At 39.0% G+C, this 26034-nt stretch overlaps 2 protein-coding genes across 6 annotated transcripts in view; one reads left to right on the top strand and one right to left on the bottom strand.

The window, feature by feature from the left end:
* Positions 1–990: 990 nt before the first annotated feature.
* On the top strand, positions 991–10633 carry ankrd33bb (ankyrin repeat domain 33Bb). The gene is made up of 4 exons (XM_081374705.1): positions 991–1781; positions 5497–5626; positions 8642–8782; positions 8907–10633. The coding sequence occupies exons 1-4, from the start codon at positions 1329–1331 to the stop codon at positions 9725–9727; spliced, it is 1545 nt and encodes a 514-aa protein (XP_081230831.1). The 5' UTR covers positions 991–1328; the 3' UTR covers positions 9728–10633.
* Positions 10634–14524: 3891 nt separating this feature from the next.
* Positions 14525–26034, bottom strand: part of ctnnd2b (catenin (cadherin-associated protein), delta 2b) — a gene marked incomplete at both ends in the record, with an annotated part of 75328 nt that continues 63818 nt past the window's right edge. For 4 of the 5 annotated variants that reach the window (XM_081373619.1, XM_081373621.1, XM_081373622.1 and 1 more), the window contains 9 exons: positions 14525–14770; positions 17181–17257; positions 17583–17714; positions 20420–20546; positions 20875–20959; positions 22045–22258; positions 23099–23249; positions 23679–23873; positions 25600–25785. In XM_081373619.1, coding sequence (XP_081229745.1) covers positions 14525–14770; positions 17181–17257; positions 17583–17714; positions 20420–20546; positions 20875–20959; positions 22045–22258; positions 23099–23249; positions 23679–23873; positions 25600–25785 — 1413 coding nt within the window. The remainder of the gene's footprint in view (positions 14771–17180; positions 17258–17582; positions 17715–20419; positions 20547–20874; positions 20960–22044; positions 22259–23098; positions 23250–23678; positions 23874–25599; positions 25786–26034) is intronic. The other variant, XM_081373620.1, reaches the window with a different exon arrangement.

The following is a 26034-nucleotide window of genomic DNA, read 5'->3' as shown; positions in this document are numbered from 1 at the left end:
AAAAATTGGGAAAAATCCAACCTTTAAGGACACCAATTTTCTTTGTGAATGAATAATGTATTGTAAATAAATAAATGTTCTTCCTTAAAATACAGGGTGCATAAGTTTGGACACCTGTTCCCATAGAGGCAGGCAGATTTTTATTTTTAAAAGGGCAGTTACTTCATGGATCCAGGATACTACGCATCCTGATAAAGTTCCCTTGGCATTTGGAATTAAAATAGCCCCGCATCATCACATAGCCATGGAGTACTTTCCATAAGATCATCTCTTAATGCAAATCAAACCAGCTATTAGGCTAACTGAAATAAAACCATGCCAATCTCTAGGTATGGTGAAGGCTATGTGATGATGTGCGGCTATTTTAATTCCAAAGGCCAAGGGAACTTTATCAGGATGCGTAGTATCCTGGATCCATGAAGTAACTGGCCTTTAAAAATAAAAATCTGTTTTTCAACTAATTTTTTAACATATTTTGATGCGTTAAAGCAATGCAAAAACATATGTTGTCATAACTTACTGATCATATAATTTTTTACCGAGTAGTTACAAGACAGCAGTCTTAGTACAACCAAAAACATTGAAAGTGATGGTATGTGTTAATGTGCTATTGTTTTTTTTAGAATGCAAATGAGAGAACAGCTTATCCACAACAAAATGTTATTTCTGCTGCATCCAATTAACCTTCCACTAATCTATCGAGGAGGCTTGTGCGGCCAACAGTTGATCACAGTCAAATACAGGCTATCAAAGTGTAGAAAGTCGCTCTGGATGTGCTTGTGAGTATCAAAGTCAGTTAAAAATAGAAGCGATTAGAGTAATAATGGGACAGCAGGTCTACTCGTATCCTGAGAGATATAAAAGTCCTCCGCACATCAATAGGCATCAGTTGTGTTGAGAACTGTTTTGTGTAATTGATGCAAATTTGTGTTGACAGAAAGAGACTAAGGCGATTAGGAGGCTTCTCTTGAAACAGTGCCCATGTCAGTCAGAGCATTTTCGATGGAAGTCCTTCATCCTCACTGTGTAAATACTCATTCTCCAACAAGAGTCAGATTGGTCCACAGAGCAAGTCAAGTGAAGAAAAAATGGGATAGTTTTGGTGAGAAAAAAACAAGCTTGGGTATGTAAGGGTGGACATAAGTACAACTGGTTCTTGAAGAGCAGCGGATACGATATGGAGAAGATTATTCTAAAAGGTCTATGACTTCTGATTCTTCATTTCTTGTGTCAATAACTGGAGTTTAGGATTGCCATTCATTATGTGACCGTCTCATTCTGGATCCTACACGATTTTTGTTTTTGTGTTCCACCTGTCGGACAGTTAAATGGTGCTAATAACTGAGAATGGTGTTGCAGGAGGTGTACTTCCAGTCAAAGATCACCAAAATGGCACCAGTGTCAACCAAGCAAGAGGCTGGAACAATGAGGAGTCCTCCATACAGAGTTCCACAATTACGGAGCCAACAGAGGACTCTTATTATGCAGATGATGAAGACCACCATGTTTCTGATGATGATGATGATGACGACGACGACATCTACCAAGAATTTGAGGAGTTGGACTTTTCAAAACTACCGGATACCAAGAGCGTTTTGTCGGACGATTCCTTCTACCCACCTGATGATTCTCTGAACTTGGAAAAATGTCTGAGTCCTGAGAGCCCCGAGCCACTCAGCTTCTTCAAAGCATGCTGCACTAACAATGTCATTATTGTCAAAATCCTGATAAGACAAGGTGTGACGGAGGAGGAGGTGCGAGAGGTGGACAAAAATAATAGAGTAAGTTAACTTTTGAACGTTTTAAAAGGGAAATGTGTAATTTCTATGCCACCAAACTGAATCACAGAAATGATTGTTTTTTTTTAAACAAGTTTCCCAAACACTCCCACCCCCTATCATTGGTCAGACAAACAGAGGCCCGCCCCCAAACTCAAGCTATTGGTTGAATCAGTGTTGTTGGTCGGGTGCTAATTTTTTTTAAAAGCCTCTCAGTGTTTACACTTTTCTAGGGAAGTCAAGCTACAAATGGCTTACTTATAGTTCTACAAAAATAACACATTTCAGCTTTAAATTTTGTTGCGCTCTTTTATTATTGGCAATTTCACAAAGACTGAGAATCAAACACCTGTTGTCACTGAATATTAAGACTCGCATTTGTCTTTTAAGTGGCCTTAAAAGTACAAATATCTAAGTTTAACTAGTCTTTTTCATTTTAGCAGCACAGGCAGTTGAAACATTCTCAGTTCTCATTCTCAAAGACAGTTGAAACATTCTCAGTTATAAGAATTAAATTGCAGTAACATGCCCATGCAGTGTAGGAAAATCTCTATCATTACCATCCATGCTTTGATTTTTCTGAATACTGGAATAATGAACATATTACTTTCCAGGATTCGTTCAGCTAAATCATGGGTTTTAAGACTGCCTTTCTTGACTTGGGAGACTGGCTTTCACTCCCCTTAGCCCTGAGAAGCTTACAATTATGACAATGTGGGAGATAACAGTGTCATGTTTATGCAAGGCTATTACCATATCAAAGAGTCTTTAAACATGCATGATCCACACAGTGCTCCTCAGGGAATGAGCTCAGGCGGCTGTCTCCTTCCTCCATAAATATCGATGCTGCGCAAAAGTGAGGCTGAGACTTTCATCCATATATAACATTAAAGGCAAGATCTATAAGAAAATAAATCTGGCTGGATGGCAGCTGTCAGCAAAACATGTGCCTTCTTGACATGATGGAATTGCATTGAGTTTAAAATGATATTTTATTGTAGGTTTTCACTGACATGACAGACACCATTTATTCGTCATTATCAAGTCCAGGAGTTTAAAAATGGGTGGCCAGGGGGCTACAAGGGTGCTAAGGGGTCCATGGAAAAGTTCAGAAATAAAACTATGAAAAAGCACATATAGTAGCAAAATTACTAAAAAAATGAAATGTAATAGTATATAAATAAAGCTAAAATTGGGACAAAAAAATTCATGACATTTGTAAATCAAATCTATGTCTTGACTTGATGTCCAGTTGTGTTGTGACGCTGTGATCTGCAGCTGAAGTCTCATGGGTGCACCAGACAGCTAAGCCCTGGAACAGATTGGAGTTTGAATTCTGAGATGCAGCCCAAGCAGATCGTAATCATGACTGAGCTTTTTAAAGGCTCTCCAAGATGTCAAAATACTGCAGGGCTCTGCCTAGACAGTAGACAGGGATTTTTTCAGCATGTCGTATGAGCAGAGAACCCCTAATTTGTCCATTAAGCATACAACCTTATAATGTAAGTGTAATTCCACTGAAAGGAGTCTAGCTGCAGACCATAAAAGTCTAAATTTGACTCTGCCACCTATTGTCATGCTAAATTATGTGTAAGAATTGAGATGACTTCCTTCCTCAGTGAATCATTTGAACTCAAACTGCATTGACTACTGCTAAACGTGTCTGTCTTCCTAAAAATAGAGCCTATAATAAATGAATCATCACCTATTGTCCCCCTCATTTGTGCTTCTGCTGCTACTGAGACCATATTGAAAAAGATACTTTGATGAACTTTGCCACTTGGTACGAGAATTGAATTTGTTAATAAACATCTTATTTAACTATTCATCATTGCTGAATAGGACTGTACGCTTGGTCTGTCACTCTTTTGTCTTAACTTATACAATACAGTTTGAAAACTCAATGTTCTGAACGCAAACAGAAAATACACATGCATAGAAACATGCAGTTACTCACACAGAGATAAAAAGACTCTTGTTTTCCCAAAAGCAGCAGGCTGTGTGTGGCAGTTAAAGACACGCAGTCGTCCTTTAAGACTCTACGACTCATTTGCATGTAAATGTCTCTCAACTAACACAATCCCTGATCATTTGTTTAATACAAATCTTATTCTACCACCATTAGCACGGGGGAAATTATATGTGCAGCACAGTTAAACAGCACCATTAAGCACTGATATTTAATGATCCTGTTTATCAGTCTCGGCAATGTTCAACCTTTTTGCGGTACTGATAATTAAACAGAAAAATCTGAAATTTTAGGTTCAGGAAACCTGCTGACTGTGGGGATGCACATTTGATAGCTTAAAGTTTATATTCCACCTGAAGAGTTTGTATTCACCTTCACAGCTGAACTTTTGTTGATCCCGGGAGGGGGAGCTTTAGGAGGTTAGAGAGGCTTTTCTTCACAATCATCTTACGACAGCATGACATTTCGCTTCCCTGTAAGACTATGCACGTGTAACCTGATGTGATCCCTATGAAGTGTCATTGGGATCTACCACTAGGTAGAAATTGCTACCTCATGCTATCTCATGTCGTTAGCCTATTAATAAACTTTATCAATTTAAATATATATTTGCAAAAGAGCCTTAATGACGGCTAAGAGAGATAGACAACTAGACCTAAATTATATATCCAAATATATATTTTAATTTAGCTGCATATCGATTCGATATGCAGCTAAATTAAAATATATATATCGATTATAGCATTGATCATTTTCAGTTTTTTGCCATTCTGGAGCTTAGCACCATAAATGCCAGCAGACAAGCGCTCTGAGCCTAGAGGGAACTCCATAATAAATCTTAGCTAATAGTCTTTATGGGTCTTACCATCTGCCTGTAGTGCTCTATAATCACTCACAATCTGGAGACACACAAGAAAAGGAAGATGCTTTGTACTATTCAAGCAATGCCTCTGACCTCACACATTTGTTTTTATTTCCTCGCAACCCTCACTCATCTGTGCCTTTAATATTTGCTGAATTCTATTGTGATTTTACATATGCTGCGTTCAAGGCCTCCCTATATCTGCACTGCATTTGTCTCTGTGCTTATTTGTGCAGTTTGTTATGCTTCATTACAAAGAACAATTATTCTCCATTTATAGCATATTTAGATAACTGTCATTTAGTCTGAATGTGTAATATTTCTATTTAATACATTAGTTGTTTCTGAATATTAAGCAAGTCATTACCCAGAAGAGTTCCAAGAAAAGTGTAAACACTGTGGCTCATGTGGTGCATTCAAAACATTGCTTGTTTGATTGTTTGAGCAACACTTGCACATTAGTTTATCTTGGCTTTGGGTGAGGCTATCTGATGTCCAACCAATGGAAGAAATGACACATTTCACCCATATAAATGCACAGTGGTGACATTGCAGTCATATTGACTGACCTAACTACAGTATAGGCTACACTTGCTGGTCTAATTATGCTTCTGTAAAACACCAATTGACACATTTACTCTAAAGATCAAGAGCTCATCGACCTCATAAATAAGACCACCAAACCCATGTGTCTCTGATTTTCCAGAGATGGATCTGAAACTCACCCTGCAACAATCCCTGCCCTTAAATGAACTGCTATATTGAAGGGTTCAATGCCTCTGCAGTTTGCACGTTAAACACCTTCTTCTGCAGACTGCAGTAATGATGGACATTCAGGAAAATGACTGTGGAGATAACTCATATTTTTCCTCTCCACTGCTTAACAGACAGGTCTGATAGTGGCGTGTTACCAGGGCTACGTGGATGTGGTCATTGCACTTTCTCAGTGTCCACATGTGGACGTGAACTGGCAGGATAATGAAGGGAATACGGCTCTCATGACTGCTGCGCAAGCAGGTAAGGGAAGTGACACCAATTCATCTATTAAAGGGGTCATATAATGGTACATGCACTTTTACAAGTTGATTGCACTGATATGTCTGTTGGCAGTGCCTGTACACAACCATCCTATCATGATAAAAATCCATCCAGTGGTTTTGTTTTAATCTCCTATATGTTTGACCCTCTCTGAAATCAAGCCGTTCGATATTGTGACGTCATAAGATCGTACGCCCCTCCCGCTATTGTGATTGACAGCCGTGTTTCAACACAAGACCCGCCCTGAGCAAGCTGTGACAGCCGTCGTCATAGTAGTCCGCCATTGTTGATATGCTGGAGTAGAATGGCGTCTAAGCGATTGTGGTGTTCAGTTCTTAGATGTAATAAGGAACAAAGCAGTCATTTGGATGTTCCTAAATCCGAGCCGTTGAAGAAACAGTGGCTGAGTTTTGTTTTTGAAGCGATATGCCCAAAGGATTGACGCGGGGATTCCCTCACGGGGATTCCCCACGATCATCTGTGCTTTCATGTTTGCGCGAATCATTTCACACCAGACAGCTTCACAAACGAGAAAAAACGGATCGGTACCAACGTGTTCCTGCTGAACCTCCAGAAGATGTGAGTGTAATGTTTTATTAACCTTTATATTAGTATTTATATTAATCTTTGCAAATTTGCAAACCTTGCTGCAGGCTTCACAATGAATGCGTCTAAGGTTTACACTCAGGGTACATTACGGCATGTTTTCTATGTACGACGTTCTCAATATAATTCATAATCCCACGTTTATAACTAATAACACGTGGTTATTGTGTTAGATACGGTCAGAGAATGTCTACTACGGTGTACCCACAGAACAGAGGGGCGGGGTGAGCAAAGCTCATTATCATTTAAAGACACATGCACTGAAACGGCGTGCTGAAAACAGAGCTGTTTTTGACCAGGTAAAATTAGTGTTTTCTTACAATACTAATGAGAATTTTTAATTAAAGTATATTAGAAACTTTTAATTTAGACCCTAAAGAATCATATTAGCTTGTACAAAAATGGCATTATATGACCCCTTTAAAGGCGATAAAATTACAATCAATAACTCACAGTATATCCCCCTGGGCCTTCATTTACTTCTATAAAACAAGAGCAAATGTATTATCACTTATCTGTGAACAGAAGTAGCGAGAGATCCTTTCTTTAGTATTATGGCATATCTGAGTGAAACAGATTACTGGGAAAAAAAATTGTAAGACGGGGTTCGTTCACTTCGATGGTTGTTGATTGGATGGAGGCAGATCTAAATGTGAGCTTGCAAGAAAGGGTCTAAATAGCTGCTTTTCCACTGTCGGGCCCGTGCGAACCAGGGCTAACAACGTGCCGGGCAGGGCCAATAGCCTCGGACCTCAAGCACCGAGCCCAAAATCAAGTTGTGCTTCCACTGTCGGGCTGGTAGCCCAGCAGCGCTACCCCATAAAACCCTAAAGCCTCCATAGAACGACGTCACACACCCACACCATTTCAACAACTGACTGAAAACTAGATACTAGATCGCAAAATGAGCATGACAGAAGAAAACGTTTGGTCTTTACTTAAAGACTTAAAGGGTTAGTTCACCCAAAAATGAAAATTCTGTCAGTAATTACTCACCCTCATGTTGTTCCAACCCCGTAAGACTTTCGTTCATCTTTGGAACACAAATTAAGATATTTTTGATGAAATCTGAGAGCTGGATCACTCCTCCTGCAGGCTTATGGACACTATAACTTACTGGCCCAGAAAATGTATTAAAGACATTGTTAATATAGTCCAAGTGACTCCAGTGGCTCAATCTTAAGTTTATAAAGCGACGAGAATACTTTTTGTGCGCAAAAACAAACAAAAATAACGACTTTATTCCACTTCTTATTTCCTTCTCTCTGGACCTCGAGTTTTTTTTTAACGTAGTGTAATAGCGTAGCGCGTCTGTGTTTAGGCAAGTTAAGGTGTCCATAAGCCTGCAGGAGGAGTGATCCAGCACTCAGATTTCATCAAAAATATCTTAATTTGTGTTCCGAAGATGAACGAAAGTCTTACGGAGTTGGAACAACATGAGGGTGAGTAATTACTGACAGAATTTTCATTTTTGGGTGAACTAACCCTTTAAGATTCCAACATCGATATTTGAATAATGTTTTACAATAAATGTTACAGTGACAGTAATTTATTAATTTGTGTCAGAAGTGCACATCATACATGCTGAATCAAACTGGTATTTATCATTTCACATAAAAAAAAAAAAACACCTATTCAGTTGCACCTGCTTCCATTTAATTGCAATTACAGGAATGCCTAAAACTCCATTAAGGCTTTAAAGTCCAAAGTCTTACACATTTAGACAAATATTGATAAAATATCATGTTTATGTCACATTTCTTTAGAAAGAAAGAGTGAGCATTTCTACAGTAGTCTACATTTGAAGTGGATTAAAAAAAGTTAATCAAAGTTGTCCTAAGACAAGAGGGGTATTGTTCAAAGTTCATGTATAACTTTGATAAAGGTTTTGATCCACTTCAAATGTTGACTTCTGTATAAATTTTCCGTGAAATTATGTGATCCGAGTAGGTTTGAGCAATATCTTCTGTCTCACTATACTGTTATCCTTTCAACCAGAGCAAGAGGGAGCTCATGAGAAGGAAACAGGAGTTATTAGTTATACGAGTTAACCGGAGTGCATGAAAAAAAATCCCCCTACACACAGAACGAATGAAGCACCCTCTATAGGGACCAGAATATTATGAACTTGTTCTAGTAAGCAGACACCTAGAAACCTCATTGAAGGACATGTTCAAAAATCGACTTTATGTAAAGAGTATTAACCAGTTCTAACCATCTTAATGTCTGTATTCTTGTAGCTCAAAAAGTTGAGCATGTTGCTAGCAATGTCAAGCTCATGGGTTTGATTCCCAGGGAATGCATGAACTCATAAAATGTTGCTTTGGATGAAAGCATCTGCCAAATGCATAAACGTAAATGCATTCTATATCTTGTTCTGAATTATAGGCCACAGTATGATTACCAACTACCTGCTGAACTATTTTCCCGGGCTTGACACTGAACGCAGGAACTGCCATGGCTTCACTGCGATGATGAAAGCGGCCATTCAGGGTCGAGCCGAATGCGTGCGGTCTCTCATGATGACAGGTACGGTATCATCAGCTGAAAAATGAATATGAATTCCTAATTTAGTTCATGCATAATAATCTTCCATTTTGTTCCTTCATGTGTACATTCATTTCCCCATTGTCTGATGTTTTTCTTTATAAAGGAGGAGACATTGAAGCAAGGGACTTTGGCCGTAAGCTGACCCCACATGAATGGGCCATGTTCACGGGCCGCTACGAGACCGCCAAACTGATGTCCCGACTGATGGAACAGCCTTCTGCTGAACAGTTCTGTGACTCTTATCACATGGAGTGGCCTATGCTAAGCGAACTGGTGGCTCAATCAAAAGAGCCCAAGTCCTGCTTGAGGAAGTTCTCAGAGTGTGTCAGTAACTTGCTCTCCATCAGCATGAAGACCGACCCCGTAGACGAAGGTGTCATGGACTATATGGTGCGCATGACCACGGCGCTGGCCAGCCCGCTCATATCCACCGCCTGCCACACTGTGTGCCCGGGCAGCCCTCCGTGTGTTGGAAAACGCCGCCCTGCCGTACAGGACATCCTCCGCAGACAGCGTCTGGCTGAGCTGAAGAACCTGGGGCCCGAGCGCCTCAACAACTACAAGCGGCTCTTCCAGAACTCCAGGGTCCTGCTGGTGCCGAAGAAGCAGGAGCGGCGCGCCAGTCTGCAGCCACAGATACTGCAAAGTGTAGCGATGGCCTCCACCATGGCCCTGAGGAGAAGTAGCCTTCTGCCCCTACACATGATGCGCAGAAGCAGTGTGCGTCCTGGAGTAGTGGTGCCTAAAGTCATGCTGTGTAAAGCTCCTGCCCCTGCATTCGTGCCGGAGCGTCCGCCTAGCAGGACTTCAAAAGACCCATTACACCTACAGATCCCTAAATGGAGGTACAAAGCTCTAAAGGAGGAGAAGAAGAAAGCTGAACAGATGGATAGGTTGAGATTGCCTATCGGGAGGAAAAAGTGATGTGGCTTTTGATGCCTTTGTGTTTTTTAAGGATGTTTTCCTCTGTGAAGGCTTGTGGCCTGTGAGAGGGTCAGCAGTACAAATCGTACACTATACTCTTTTAGACTGCCATGTACTTCACTCCTCAGTTCTATAATCTTTAGTCCGATAAGTTATTTTTAAGTGATAATTATAATTTACTAATGAGTAGTTTGTTTTCGCTCATCATCTTTAAGCCATGTCTTACTTGAAATTTGACGCACACTAATTTCTATTTATTTATACTGCTCTGACAGACTGAATTTATGAAAGGGAGTGTTATAAAGAAGCTGCTAAAACAACAACATATATAACAATGACATTTCTAACACCGAAATAACGCAATAGACCATAGTCAGGTTTTCGTTCCTGTCAGTAAAAATGGCGCTACCCTGACTAGGTCGGCAGGTTATAATAATAATTATAACAATAATGATAACATTTGAATTAAATCTATCAGATGCAACCCCAGATTTTCAGTGAAGTGTGCATTGCCTTGAGCATATTTTGCACTGCCGGTGAGCGTTGCAAGTGGAGAGAGAGCCTTCAGTAAACTAAAGTAAAGAACTACCTCAGTTCAACGTTGTCTCAGGAAAGACTGAATGGTCTGGCATTGCTGTCTATTGAACACGATTTAGAAAGACGGCTTGATTTCAAGGATCTGATTTTTTGCTGTGTTTTTGCTGTGAGAAAAACACGTTGTTTGGCGCTTGGGGAATAAGAAATTGCAAGTTGACAGCTTATTTTTATAAAACAGCTTATAAGACATCCAGACAGAGTTTAAATATTGTCTGTGTATGAGATGGTACAATGGTGTTGTACTGCAGTATGCAATTATTTGTATAGTTATACATGCATAATTTACTCATTTAATAAACTTTAAAATTCAGTTCTTTATTGTCTCTTATCGAATGCATTAATTGCTATGCTTATAGATAATGACTGTTGTTACATGTGGCAAAAATATAAGATGATTGGGGGTTGGGGCCTTGGGGCCCGGATTACAAATTAGCCAGGGGCCCCAGAAAACACTATGCTGCCCCTGGAACTGGCCCTAATGTTTTTTAGTTTTTTTAGGGTTAGTCCAGTTTGTTTACTTTGATGACACAGAACACATTCTTAACAGATGCAGTGCCTTTTGTTAAAGTTTAACTTTTTAACGGAAGTTTTAAAAAAACGTGGTGTGCATGTGCAAAACGCATGCTGAGAACACACTACTTATGTTCAGAGCCAAAATACCTTATTTAGAGCAGCGTCATGCCAGGTATGAAAGCAAGGCTGTGAGGGGTAGACTTACCGTGTTTTCAATCCCAGATAGTACATCACGGAGACGTCTATTTGATGTGCGTGTTTACGTCTGGAAGACGTATTTTTAAGAGTGTTTGCTCATCTGCAATACGTCTATAGGACGTTTCCTGTCAGATGTCAAATAGATGTTTAGAAGATGTCTTTAAGATGTAATGATTTAGAATGTATGTTAAACTGACATCTTAAAGATGTCTATCAGATGTTAGTAAACAGCAGATGCTTTCCAGATGAAGTGATCTTTAACAGACATCTTGCAGACGTACGTGTGCTCTCTGCGTCTGCTTTAAAAAAAAAAGAAAAAAAAAAGAAAAAAAGGTGTATAAAGCTCATAGATCAATTATAATTTTCCACAGCTCATGCCTTGTCGAGTTTTTTTGTCTAGTGAAATTTCATGGAAAGATACTTTTGCTGTGTTTCGTCATTAGAACATTTGAAAAGCCGATTACAACCCACTGAAGAGATGCATGTCTATCCCTCACAGCATCACTTTCATTACCGTTAAAAATAAAAGTGCGGATGTCCAACTATAGCGTTGAAATCATTTAATAACAAAACAAAGCAGTCAAAGTTACAAGGGGTGCACCTGTACCAGCAATGCAGAGTGGCAGTAAACTTCCAATAGGGGTCAGTATTAGGCCTACATTCTAGTCAGCAAGGCTTCATGTTCTCAAAACACACAATCCAGACATTGAGAGCCATTTCAGCTCTCAAAATGCATTTCTTAAATATTCGTATCTAACGCCACGTTCTTACACACTTACATTAGCAATAAAATTCAACACTCAGGTCACAGCATCACCACATTTTTATGCATCAAATTGAACTGTAGATTGATTAATACTCTATTACGCATTAGCATTGATGAAATTGAAATGAATGGATGTGAAGGGCTTGGTGTTTCAGAGCTGTAGGCTTGAGATGTCGTTTAGCACCTGCCACACTTTTTTACACTGCAGACTGGTTCTCAGGACAAAGTGAGAAGCACATACCCTGTCAATGTCAAAATGCTTCTCTGTGGGGAAAATGGTAATGAAACAGTCGTGATGAAACCCTAACAGGAGCTCGCAGCTTGCCCGCCTGGCCTCTGATAGCTATCTAGGAATTCTATCAAAAATACAATAAATTGAAAAGTCACGCCTGTACAAGGTAACAGAAATCTCTTAGGTGTTAATGCTGATGTCTGGAACAAAATAAATGCTGTTGACAATCAATAGCCTACAAAATACATGGAACAATCAGTGCTGTTAAAGTGTTGAAAGCATCATTCTAGATAAAAAGTGGTTTGGATGTAATACAAGTGTATTTTAAAACAAATATGGCAATAAAGTGCATGCCAATGTCAGATCTGCCCTAAGAAAACCTCAATATAGGATAGAAATAACTCAGACACAGACGAAATAAATCACAAAACAGTGATTCTCCATTAGTTTATATAGCAGTTGCAACCTGGCATTAAAAAGGTTCACAATTCTCTCAAACACTTTGTCTAGCAACAGAAAAAAAAAAAGTTTTACTTACATCTTCAATACAGGTTGTCTGATATGTCTACTTTTTCACAGATATTTTGCTTGTTCTCAGACGTTCACTATCGATGGTGCTGAAGATATGTGAGTTTGGGGATCATCCTCAATCCTTGCATCTGACAATTACCTCTAAGTGTAAATTGACATGAAGAGAAGACCAGGGCTTGCTTCATACCTTCCTTAAATCCGCCAGATTTGAAGTTTAAGGTTGGAAAAATCACCAAAAAATTATAGGGTAGTGTCATTCTTTGTTCTCCATTCAGTCAATAGAGGAATGATCACCCATCTTCTCCTGCAATAAGATGACCTGAGATTAGGTATAGGCAATTACCTAAGAGAGAAAAAAAATGAAAACCAAGAGGCGTGTCTATACGCACAGCTCTCCTTCTAGATCAAAGCTATTCATTTTAGTGGCATCCATTTTACTAAGGACATGAAACATTCAAAAGGCATTAATAAAAGGTAGCAACATAGGCCAAAAAATGTTAGAGCATTGTTTTAACACCTTTTCAAGTCAATATTAGAAGCTTTCTCACATCTGCCCTCACTGAGCCCTGGTCTCACCTCTTTGAAACAGCAACATGACAACAGGAGGTCAACATCTGGTTAGAAATTAAAGTGAACAAAACCCTATGGTTTTTTTTTTAACTAGCATTTTTTCCTTGCAATGTTTCTGCGTTAGGTGACATCCACATCTGCACATAAAAAGTATATATATATTTTGTAATTATATAATATATATCCATATTCTATTGACAGATATGTCTACGATGAGCTTAAGAACCACTGATTTTTCCGGAAGAAAAAAAGCAGATTTTGCAAATGTCTATTTTACAACACAGCGTCAACTAATTGTACATCTTTGGAGGGGAAGTAGCTGTAAAAGACCGTGTCCCTCCGTTTTTCGTTACAGTGTGAATGCTGTTGAAACACATTTAAAAAAAAAAAAGCATTTACAAACAGGCGTCGATAGAACCAGTGACTTGTCGTTAAATGTAACTTAAACGGCAGATCTACAGCACCCCTTGGGTCAGGGATTACCACATTTGGCACATAACTTAGCACAGATCACTCGACGGCTTGAGGAATGACCAGTCATCATGTCAGTACAGTTGGGGAAAAAAGAAAACAAACTGACAGATAGGCCTGAAAATGTTCTTGTTATTGGTGGAAACCCTGTCCAGGCAGTGATGCTCTGTCGTCAGTTATTATTTCTATATTTCCTCATAGAAAAACGGGGAAAAAACACATTAGAGCAAACGACACCTCTGAATTATATGCTTTTCTTACCCATAGAACAGGACGCTGGAGTTCAGTTGAGTGTATTTTTCCTCTCTCTTTTAAAATACAGGAAAATAAAATGATATATTGAGCCACATGGGAGGACACAGTAGTCTTTGCGTAATATACACAATGCACCTTGTATCTACATCTGTAATATACAACAAGTACTTTACACCAGACTTAAGAAGTTAAAAAGGAGGTACAAAAACAAGCAAATAATAAAAAGAAACAAAATAAAATATACAAAGGCTAAGAGTGTAACAGAGCACTCCATAAAAGCATGGTTGAACATAAAGAAATGTCCAAAATAATTTGTGAAAACAACTTCCTTAGCTTGTGTCGAATGTCGATTTCTTGTGCTTCACGTAACTGTCCCATCTCTGCGCCACATACAGTATCTTCCACTTTCCTGTTTACATTTCGATTCCCTCCACTGCTTCGAAAAACACCAAAGTTCAAGTGGTCCATTCGGTAAAACGCATTCCTTGAGCTTCTCTAAAATCCTCTCTCGTCAAGCACTTTCCTAACCTCGCCCACTGTGGTGCGAGCAGTGAACCAAACTGAAGGTTTACGTGTGTGAGATGTCTACTAGTGTTCATGCACATGCTGGGCTGGTCTCAGTGTATGGTGTTCGTAGGCCAGCCTCCAGCCTGCCTCTGTGCCTCTACACCCACGAGTCTGGCGAGGCAGGGTAGTGGCTCGTCTCGTAGTTGAGTTCACTGTACGGGCGGGATGCCGAATAAAAGTCCACGTAGTTCCCCGTGGACTTCAGTCCCAGGTGCATGGTGCCGTCGGCTGCAGGTTGGGGGCGTTTATGCGCTTGGTCCTCGTAGTACGGCTCCTCAAAGTTGGCTCCTGGGGGAGTCTGGAAGGGAGGGTAGGCCTCTGGAGGGTTGCCTTGAGCGGAGACCTGACGGAAATAATGAGAGCGTAAGGGCTGCTTTGGGAAGTGACATAAATGTGTTATGCGGTAGTTCAGAAACTAAGAATCTAATTTACAATTCAAATCGAGAAGATTCCTTGCTTCTGTGTAATAAAGTTATATAAAAGGTGCTTCATCTAAACCAGTGTTTCCCAACATTCTTTTTTGTGTCTTCGGTACCCCCACAATACAATCAAAAAGACTCAAGTACTTCATCCACACCAAAAAGGAACTTAAAAATATCATATTAATTGGCTATATATACAGTTGTGTTCAAAATAATAGCAGTGCGTTTAAAAAAGTGAGTAAAGCTCAAAATCCTAATAATAACTTTTATTTCAATACACAAAAATGCATTGGGAACACTGCACATTCTATTCAAGATCAAAACATGAAGAAAAATGGATCAAATTTGTTATTACTTTATAGAAAGTGAAGAAAAGGGAATATTAGGCTGTTCAAAAAAATAGCAGTGTCTGCATTTTTCTTTACAAAGTCAAACATTTACTGTATAAACTGAAAAATGCTTGAAGATTTAGCTTTCTTGTGAATCACTGAATTAATATTTAGTTGTATAACCACGGTTTCTGAGAACTGCTTCACATCTGTGTTGCATGGAGTCGACCAACTTCTGGCACCTGTGAACAGGTATTCCAGCCCAGGACGATCGTACTACAGACCACAGTTCCTCTGCATTTCTTGGTTTTGCCTCAAAAACAGCATTTTTGATGTCACCCCACAGGTTTTCTATTGGATTAAGGTCCGGGGATTGGGCTGGCCACTCCATAACGTTAATCTTGTTGGTCTGGAACCAAGATGCTGCTCGCTTACTGGTGTGCTTCGGGTCGTTGTCTTGTTGAAACACCCATTTCAAGGGCATTTCCTCTTCGGCATAAGGCAACATGACCTCTTTAAGTATTTTGATGTACTCAAACTGATCCATGATCCGTGGTATACGATAAATAGGCCCAACACCGTGGTATGAGAAACATCCCCATATCATGATGCTTGTGCCACCATGCTTCACAGTCTTCACAGTGTACTGTGGCTTGAATTCAGTGTTTGGGGGTCGTCTGACAAACTGTCTGCGGCCCCTAGACCCAAAAGAACAATCTTGCTTTCATCAGTCCACAAAATATTGCGCCATTTCTCTTTAGACCAGTCAATGTGTTCTTTGGCAAATTGTATCCTCTTTAGCACATGTCTTTTTTTCAACAATGGGACTTTGCGGGGGCTTCTTGCCGATAGCTTGGCTTCACATAGGCGTCTTCTAATTGTTGCAGTACTCACGGGTAACTTTAGATCTTCTTTGATCACCCTGGAGCTGATCATTGGCTGAGTCTTTGCCATTTTGGCTATTCTTCGATCCATTCGAATGGTAGTTTTCCGTTTTCTTCCACGTCTTTCTGGTTTTGGTTGCCATTTTAAAGCATTTGATATCATTTTAGCTGAGCAGCCTATCATTTTCTGCACTTCTTTATAAGTTTTCCCCTCTCCAATCAACTTTTTTATCAAAGTACGCTGTTCTTCTGAACAATGTTTGGAACGGCCCATTTTATTCAGATCTTTAGAGAGAAATGCACTATAATCACCATGTCCAGTCCATACTGCCTTCGTCCTTAAATAAGGGCCACTTATTGACACTATTTTTTTCACAGAATGATTAACCTTACTAATTGAACTCCACACTGCTATTATTTTGAACACACCCCTTTCAATTAATGATTCAATTATACAGAATTAGCAGCATACATGTCATGACTGTTGGGTCTGTTGTTTTTCTATTACTCTACTACACCTACTAGTAAATTATTTGCCATGTAGAAATATAAATTCTATAAAAAATAGTGATTGATCTGGTTAGTGATGTTGGACTGCTATTATTTTGAACACAACTGTATATAGATCTATTTTATTTTAATATTATTATATAGTTATTAAAACATATATATATATATATATATATATAACAGTTCCTGACTGAGTGAGTGTCTGTTGTTGTTTCTACCCCCTTTTTTGACATGAAAACATCAGTAAAACATTACAATAAGGTTCCGTTTCTTTACATTAGTTAACTACATATTAGTTAACATGAACTAACAATACTACAAACAATAGCATTTATTAATCTTAGTTAATGTTAATTTCAATATTACTAATACATTCAAATCAGAAGTTGTATCTGTTAATATTTTTTAATGGACCTGAGCTAACAAACAATGAACTGTTATATTTTAAAGAAGAATAAACATTGTAAGAATCGTATTGCTCATTATTGGTTAATGTTAGTTGATACGTTAACTAACGTTGAGTAATGAGACCTTATTGTAAAGTGTTACCAAAATATCAGCATGAGCTAAACATTATTACAATGCCGCGTGATCTGTGGTGACCTCACCTGGTTATGTTTGATGTCATCACCAGGAGACATGTAAGCACCTCTGAACAGTGTAGATGTTCCACTTGAGATTTGAGCTGCGGAGACAGTGAATTATAAAGATTCTCAGAGGACTTTTCTACAGGTACAGCAAACGTCTGCCTGAAACAGGAACAGTTCATGACTTTTGTTGAGGTAAAGGACTTTACACCAAGATGCAAGGGTGAGATATCAGACATCTTTCTGTGAAATAAAACTGTTACTAATACTGTACTAATTACAGCACTCGGAGTAATTCATTGCCTTTGTTATTGGTATATTTAATGGTTTGCCTGAAGATCATTGTCGACTCTGTCAGTCATTTGATGGCGGTGATATGAAAGCTTTAAACTCTCGCTGGAGGACTCCGAACTGCGTCCTTACCTGCCATCGCATCTTTTCTGGAGGTGTGCTCGCCCTTGTTTCCATGGTAACCAGAATTGGTTCCAGTTGTCTCATAGTCTATCTTCCTCTCCTTCAAGCTCATCATTTCTCGAGGGGAGGTGGGGGCACTTGCTAAAAAACACGGCAAGTCAACCAATAATGAGTGAGGGGGGAAAACAGCCTGTTTGTTCAGAAGAAAGTGTCTTGACGCATTTGAAAGTACAATAAGATCTCATTCCATCAAGGGATCTTTTATTTTACATAAAAAACTCATTTACTGTAATGAAGCAATTCTCTTGTTGCCTTTTGAGGCAAACAAGTGTCAGTGTTCTGCTCCTAATTGCTAAATGGAATTGGTCAGGTAATTGATTGGTTTTGTCTGGGCTTCTTGTTCCTTCGGCAATCATTTATTTCACCTTTCTAGTCACTTTTGTGTTCAGAAAAGCTTTCTGTCAGGAGATGTGATTTATAGAATGTAAGACTTCATAAAAACACTTTATAAAAGGGATTAACTTAAAATATTATATGAACGCATTCAAAGTGAAAACACGAATCACAGTATTTATATTATAAATATACACATTTGTTGCAGAGAAAATGTGACGACACAAAATACAACATAACTGCCGTAATTTCAGTAAAAATTGCTAGAATTCACCCAATAAATACTGAAATCAGTATTTATTCTTTTCTTTTTTTAATGTAACAATTAGTATTTTTGTGATGGTTTTTCATATAGTTTTCAAGCCAGGAAAGGGTAAAACAATAACGTTTACTTTATACATAAAAGGCTTTTGAAAAGTATCAAGAATTAATAATAATAAAAAGTTTCCAGAGTTTTAATGTGACCTTCATACAGTATAACAAAAAGTCAAATGAAATCAGTTAAGTCTTAATAAAACCCTTGGGATATACAAGTGAACACAGTTGAAGGAACCACCCAATAGTGTCCTAAGCTATTAAAAGAAAAGATTCTTTTACAACAAAATAATTTTATTATATCAGAAAGTTAAAAAAAGTTACTTAAGTGCCATTATCTATTTAATTATTTGGATGTTAATGAATCGGCTCTTGGGGACAGATTCAGTGCTCTTGCTCTTTTCAGCATGACTTTGTCAGTCGGGACACAGTCTATTCCTCTGGATGGCCATCTTACTTGCAAATGTACTTATTTAAAGTTCCCTGACAACTTGGGCAATTTAAAAGGTGTGAGATTCTCATTTGGGATAGTTCCCCACCACACCCTCCCAAGCAGCAGGGAGAATAAATAAATAATAATAAATCTATCCTCTTTTTTTCCCCATGATACGTGAGGACTTGATAAGCACTTAATATTCAGGTTGCCCTGAATAAACATAATGAGCATTGAAAATACAGATTTATCACAGACTGGAAATGATGTAACACTATTAAACATAAAATGAGCGCAAAAGCAGAATCTACTAAATAATCTTTGATATCTGAAACAACTAGAGGACAGACAGTGCCTGCTAAACAAAGTGTGTTAATTAAGCAGAACAGACTCTTCTGTAGCGCTGTGTAATTAGGATACACATGGCGCCCTGACAGACAGTACAGCATTCTCCTTCCTGCCATCAGCTGGAAATAGAAGAATATCAGGATGTACCCTGATCATGACAGCTCTGTTCCCTCTATGATCACATAACGGCATGGCCACATTTTTTATTGTCCTTTTAATGTACTACTTTGGGAATAGTCATTATGAATGACTAGTTGACTAAGGCCTTGTCCACACTAATATGTTTTTGTTTGAAAACGCATCTTTTTCTCTCCATTTTGGCCTTTCGTCCACACTGAGACGGTGGTTTTGTCCAGCGGTGCTTTTTGAAAATGCTTTCCCAAGTGGAAATTTTGAAAACGCCGTTTAGTATTGACTGTGAAAACTGAGGTATTTGAAAATGACGACGCGTGTTTAGTCATGTGACGCGTATTGAGCCCATAGTTATGTATGTTTGTACCACTTTTGTGCCTGTTATGTGCTATTCACTTTCACACTGTTGCTAAAGATATGTTACTTTGTACACTCTTCATGTCGCAATCCAGCAAAGATGACAGAAAATTTACTCGCAATTGCTGTCCTGTGGCAAAACATGAGAGCAGTTGCGTTTGTGAGAGCAGACCAAACATATAATGGAGACTGAGTGCTTCCTGGATGCATCAGTGTATGGTCAGATATTTTGCTAAGTAAAATAATACTGCCAGAAAAATAGCATGCAAACTTGATGTCTGTTAGAGCTACAGATGTCTGTACCGTCTGTATCCTCTCAGTGAGCTTTTATGAGGTATTACACATGTGCAGTAAGGTGAATTTAGCATTTTCCGATGTTTCAGTGTGAATGAGAAACTTTTGGACACGCTTGAAACGCTAGTGTGAAGCGCTTTGAAACGAAAATGGCGTTTTCAAATTTATCCGGATTAATGTAGGTTAGCTCAATTCCCCAACAAATGACTAGTTGATTAGTGAGGTCAACTTGTTTTAGATGCTTTACTTAGTGTGCTCTCTGACAAATGTCATGCCTTTTTTGAGCACCTTGAGCATTGTGGTTATTTAATAGTTCTGTGTGTCTCGAGACCCTGGTGTTTTGTTCCATCCCGATGCACACCTTACACTATCCTATTATACAAACTGATGAGTTGACTAGGTGTTTATGCAACACACTGGCTATGCAACCAACTGATTTAGAAAATAAGTAGTTTTTATCATCTCAAGTGCTTTATTTATTCCTCTAATCTACTGCCGACAAGGAGATAAAGACAAAGGAAATATCAATGATATCACTTGTTGTCAAAATGGAGAAAAGTGGAGCGTCTCTCACCTGAACGATTATTGGGCGAAGTCCGCACAGGAGAGATAGATGGGGTGCGAGAGGAGGAATAGGGTCGTTGTCTGTCTCTCTCAATTGTAGATGAAGAGCCAATGAAGTGATACTGAGAATAGCCATCCTGTCATAAAAATAAGAAGAACATGATCATTGATTCATACTGAAGCAACACTCATCAAAACCTCCTGGTTTCAAGTATATGACAGACACAGATGGAAAAAAAAAAAAAGAAAAAAGATTTTCCTGCATATTTTCCTGCAAAATTGAATTCCTTTAAAATAATTTAGATAAACCAAGTGGTCAGAATGGGCCAGTAAGCACCTGCTGGTAGATGCTATAGCTACACCATTCGGCAGTAAAAAGCCTCTCTCTCCTCTGATGCCTATTCAAAAGTATATAGGAGCAAATGTAATAGATGTGAGAACAGTTAGGTCTTCAGAATTCATTACCTTCTTATAGAGGCTTCGCAAATCTCTGTACTGCCACATGCTGTTGAGGACTTGAGAAGCTGCTTTCACCACCTTCGGTGTGTGTCTGCAGGGAAACATAGAAGAGAAAATGGATACAATACATAGCCTTATCTGCAATAATATAAACAAACAATACAATGTTTGGTTTCGAATCCATTTCTGGGGCTTTTGGTATAATGGATTGCTTCATTATTATGAGTATTATTATTTTGCATTTTGTGCAAACTAACTTAATAAAACCCCGTATTAAAATAAATAAACTTTATTAAAAAAAAAGTACATTCTCAGCAATATAAACAAACAAAGTATTAATCTGCTGGTTAGACATAGATTATAAATATCTCAGTGAAAATGCGTTTGAGTTCAGATCAATTTGTGCAAAGATTTTTCTACTGATGATGTATTCAAAGGCACAAAAACTCCAAAAAATTAGAATGATAAACACAATCTACAGTAAATGCTAAGGAGATTCGTTTAAATTACATTATTGTTCAAAACTTTTGGGTCTGCACCATTTATCCAGTCTTCAGTGTCACACAATCCTTCAGAAATCATTCTAATATGCTGATTTGGTGCTCAAAAAATATTTCTTATTATTAGTAATGTTGAAAACAGCTGTGCTACTTAATATTTACGTGAAAACCATGTTGCATTTTTTCAGAATTCAGAAAAAAATAACAGAATTTATTTGAAATAGACATCTTTTTGTAACATTAGAAATGTATTAACTGTCACTTTTGATCACTTTAAAACATCCTTGCTGAATAAAAGTATTCATTTATTTAAAAAAAATCTTCTGAACGGCATTGAATGTTAACCATAAGAACTAAAAGGAAACATTATCTTGTAATGCACTTTCAGAGTAAACTGATCCAGTACAATAGCTCACAAAACCCAATAGAGTTACTGGACTTCCATCTATCCTAATATCTCCTGAGAGGAGGCTTGGCTTCCTTCAAGGCAAGTGCTGTTTTTCATACTGTCACAAGTTTTCATTTTTCATAATAAACAATCCAGTCCAGCATGTCCTCTTCCTTTATGAACTAATTTTCTGTCCATTTAAATATGCCTAATTCTGTAGGATATAATAGTGTAAAATCTGGTTTGTCTATTGATCATGATCATTTTACAGAGCACCAAGATACTAACTTGTCTCCTTTGCTGCGGGCAATGCCGATGAGTTTCTCAATGCCGCCGGCGTCACGAAGGGCCTTGGTGTTCTCCATGTTCTTGGTGATGACTTCATGCAGAGCGCAGCAGATCGCTGTAATGGTGTCATCGGACATGCTCTTGCTGGTGCCGGTGCTGTTGTTATTGTTGCCGCCCGGTAGCCGATGGACCAGATCCCTCATGGCATACTTGCCTTTGGGTTGCGTGGATGAGATGAACAGAAAAGAAAAGTCAGAGAGGAGGTGTGACAACCAGAGGCCTTTTCAGAGATGCAGATTTTGAATTCAGATTCTACCGTGGGCACGCAAAGCTCTTTTTAAATGCGCTGAACCTCAAGGCTGTAACAACTGCAGCATTGGAAATGCCAAAGCGTCCGATATACCCAGCAGCTCGCTTACACTTAATGTGACCGCGAAATACCCATTCCCACTGGGAAGCTAAATCTCTCTGCAACAACCTGCGCTACAAAACGGCTTTCAACCGGTATGCACTGAAGTTACATGAAAGAAAGGTTCCCATGTGCACATGTGCCCACTTCATTACTGATCTCCTTAAATAATGGAGGACATTTGAACAGCTCTATCCGCAAAGAACCCGCAGTATTCCGAGGGTGCCGGCGTCTCGACATTTGTACATTTTACGCCGTTCCTCTTGCCCTATATTCCAAAAGAGATTCACACGCCTTCGAACTCACTCAGGGCCGAGACCAGATTGAAAGAGTGCGAGCGGTTGCCATGGAGACAAGGGGGCCCATCAGAATACACAAACTATTAAAAAGATCAATAGTCTGTTAGTGTCGTGAGCAGCCTTTCAAACAACGCCACCTCGTCTCACAGCAATACCTGACTAGAAACGCTACACTGATACACACATAACAAATACACACACTTACACACAAAAAGAAATAGATCTTGAAAGGCCTCTGCCTTAAAAGTAATTTAGGGGTACACATACCTCTGCGGCATTCGGCTCTGCTGAAGTCAAAGAGAAAATGTTAGCTTGAGGCAAATACACTTCCATGTCCCGAACCTACCTATGAGCTCCTTGTTCCTGACATCAAGGGCCATGTTTCGGAGAGCTGTGGCCACAGCACACACCACCCGGTCATTGTCTATTCTCAGCAACTCCACCAGAATGGGCAGCCCTTTCTCTTTCCGAACAGCAGCACGGATGTACACCGACCACTACAGGCACAGAAAACGGACAAAAAAGTGCCGCAAAATGATTATCAATACATCAACTGAAAAGATGCGTTCAAATGAGATTTGTGTCAACTTTGCATAATGTCACACCACTGTTTGTTTTCCCTTTTCTGTAACAAATGAGCAGAAAATGAGGACAACAGAAGATTTGAAGTGCAGAATTCGACAGAATATTTGAGTCACTGTCTACACGTTCAAGACTTCAGCTCTTTTCTTACGTTGTATCCATTTGAAGATATCTTACACGGTTTGTGTACTCTCAAAAGAGACTTTGTTCTTGATAAAGTTCACCATGTTCTCTAACTCCATGACCTTGAGGTATGAATGTGTATTTGTGTCAGTCATAATGGTGGTGTGTGTGCCAGAGACAGTCTGGTTGGTTCGTGGCTCTTCAGGTGCAGGGCTACTCACAGGTTTTAAGGTGGGGCCTACCTTCCAGCTACCCGCTGCCAGGTTCTGTAGAGCCCCAGCCGCTCCCTCCAGTGTGTCCGGGTTCGAGCACTCAGACAGCAGAGTGAGGTATGGTTTTACTATGGACGGGTGCCACAGCATCTGTAGTCCCTTTGGAGGATCACTGGAGTCTGGGAAAGGCCCAACACCATCCCACTGAAAGCAAAGACACAAGTGTCATTACACGAGACAAAATATCTGTAAGTGGTACTACTGAGAAAGACATCATGTACAGAAACCTTCCACAAATAAAGTACAAAATAGAGCTTGGACCAAAAAAGAATGGTCAAAGAAAGTAGGTGCTCAACCTCCAGAAAATATTTGATTTAGTTGTTTTATTTTCTATGTGGTTTTGCAACTCTGTTGCATCATGATCAAATCATGATGCAATATTTGACATGTCTGAATGAAGTTCTAAAAAAAATCTGATTTTTGTGATTTTATAGCAATAAATATTGAATAAGCAATAAATTGAATAGAAAAAAGTAAATAAAAATATAACTTCATACCAGAAAGGGTAACAGGGTTTTTAATTTACTAATGTCACATGACAGGGACACACAAGTTTGGGACCATAGGTTGGGTAGTAATTACTGACAAACTTCTCAAAAAAACATTCTCAAAAAACAGAGTTTAGCACAAACAGTGAGTCAAAGCTTTAAAAAATTTACAAATTTACAAAAACAAATAATACTTATTAAAAAAGTTTAAATATGATTATAGTTTAAAATAACTGTCTTCTATTTCAGCATATTTTTGAAATGTCTTTGATGCTTTTATTTCAGTCTTCAGTGTCATGAATCTTCAGAAATCTAATATGCTGATTTGCTGCTCATGAAACATTTCTTATTATTATCAATGTGTGCTGCATAACATTTTTGTGGAAACTGTGATTATTATTTTTTCTGGATTCTGTGATGAATAGAAAGTCTAAAATAATGGCATTTATTTGAAATAGTAATTACAACAGAGTTCTGTCACTTATATCTTACTGACCCCAAGCTTTTAAACATTAGTGTATGTTTTTACAACAATGAACTGGATATCAGTTCAGCAAAAATTATGACACTGTTGCATGATTTTAATTGCTAGATACAGTGCAGATGGGACAGGACAAAAATCATTATTTAAAGAGGATGGAGAGTGTTTCACAACAAAAAACATGGGATTTTGTGCCAAAGTGTAATAGGACCCCAAATTGTACCCTATTCATGGAAAGTGCCAGATGCGATTTTATTTTTGTCCACTTTTATTTATAAAGACATCAGGCATCAGGAAATGATGGGGAAAAGAGAGGGAAACAGGACTGGGTAATGTTATGTGACTCAAGCAAGCTTAATGTATATTGCAGCTCAATGTGACATGTGCTCTGATGAGATAAGATGATCATACCACTGTACGGAATGATTATACATACAGTATACTATAGTATTTACAAGGCACTCCAAGATAATTAAAGTGGCCAAGGCAAAGGGAAATAACACTGTACTTTTGTTGTGTACTAGTGAAATTTGTGAAGATAACGCTCACTAGTTGTTTAAGATACAGAGCAATTGAAAAGACAGGGCAAACTGTCACACAGCCAGATGTGCATTTGCATCGTTGTTAAAGGAACAGATGACTCACAGACAATTTAGTTATTTAAAAGGCACAATGCAAAGTAATGCCACCTTTTACCTTGCTATTCATCCCATGCAAATGCTGAACAAACACTCCCGATGCCCCTATCTTCATCTGTTTTCAGAAACTAAATGAAATCAGCCTGGAAAATACATAATTATCCACTGGAGGAGGACGAGTGTCGACGCAGGCGACCCGTACGCGAATGCTGCTAAGTGATGCTAATTGCCAGCAGCTGCAGGGATAAAAACCCCCGGCCCACCTGATCGTGGCTCTTCTTTTTCTTCTTCTTCTTGCCCCAGCAGCCGGAGCTCTCTGCATCCTTCCCGCTGGCATCGGTGCATAGAACCCCGTCCAGTTCCTCCGATCCCATCTGCTGCCCCTGAGACGTCTCTGCCGCCAACCTGTACGACAGGTTCCGCAGAATGCACACGCAGTTCTCAATGGTCTAGAAGGGGGCACGTTTGACGCGCAAAGAGTGGGGGAAAAAGAAAGTTTACAGATTAACACACCTCTAGAACACACCTCCAGAAGTTTGACTTTACTTGCCACAGTAAATATCAAAATGTCTTTTTCTATTTGCAAGACAATCTGTCTTCTTTGTGAAGGCTGTGCATTATTGTGCTCTGAACTCTTAATAGTCTCTTGTTAGATTAGTCTTTTGGACGGACTCCAGTGGAGAACTGGAGAACTAATC

Source organism: Scardinius erythrophthalmus (assembly GCF_964197995.2).
Source record: "Scardinius erythrophthalmus genome assembly, chromosome: 9".
Classification (NCBI taxonomy): domain Eukaryota; kingdom Metazoa; phylum Chordata; class Actinopteri; order Cypriniformes; family Leuciscidae; genus Scardinius; species Scardinius erythrophthalmus.
The sequence above is the reverse complement of the archived record's forward strand: the minus strand, read 5'-3'. Positions and strand labels throughout refer to the sequence as shown.

What these genes read in the sequence shown, in the direction of transcription:
- ankrd33bb (XM_081374705.1), top strand. Translation starts at nt 1,329, where the DNA reads ATGGTGCTAATAACTGAGAATGGTGTTGCAGGAGGTGTACTTCCAGTC. An exon ending in CATGACTGCTGCGCAAGCAG is followed by an intron (nt 5,627 to 8,641) that starts GTAAGGGAAGTG and finishes TCTGAATTATAG; the next exon opens with GCCACAGTATGATTACCAAC. An exon ending in GCGGTCTCTCATGATGACAG is followed by an intron (nt 8,783 to 8,906) that starts GTACGGTATCAT and finishes TTCTTTATAAAG; the next exon opens with GAGGAGACATTGAAGCAAGG.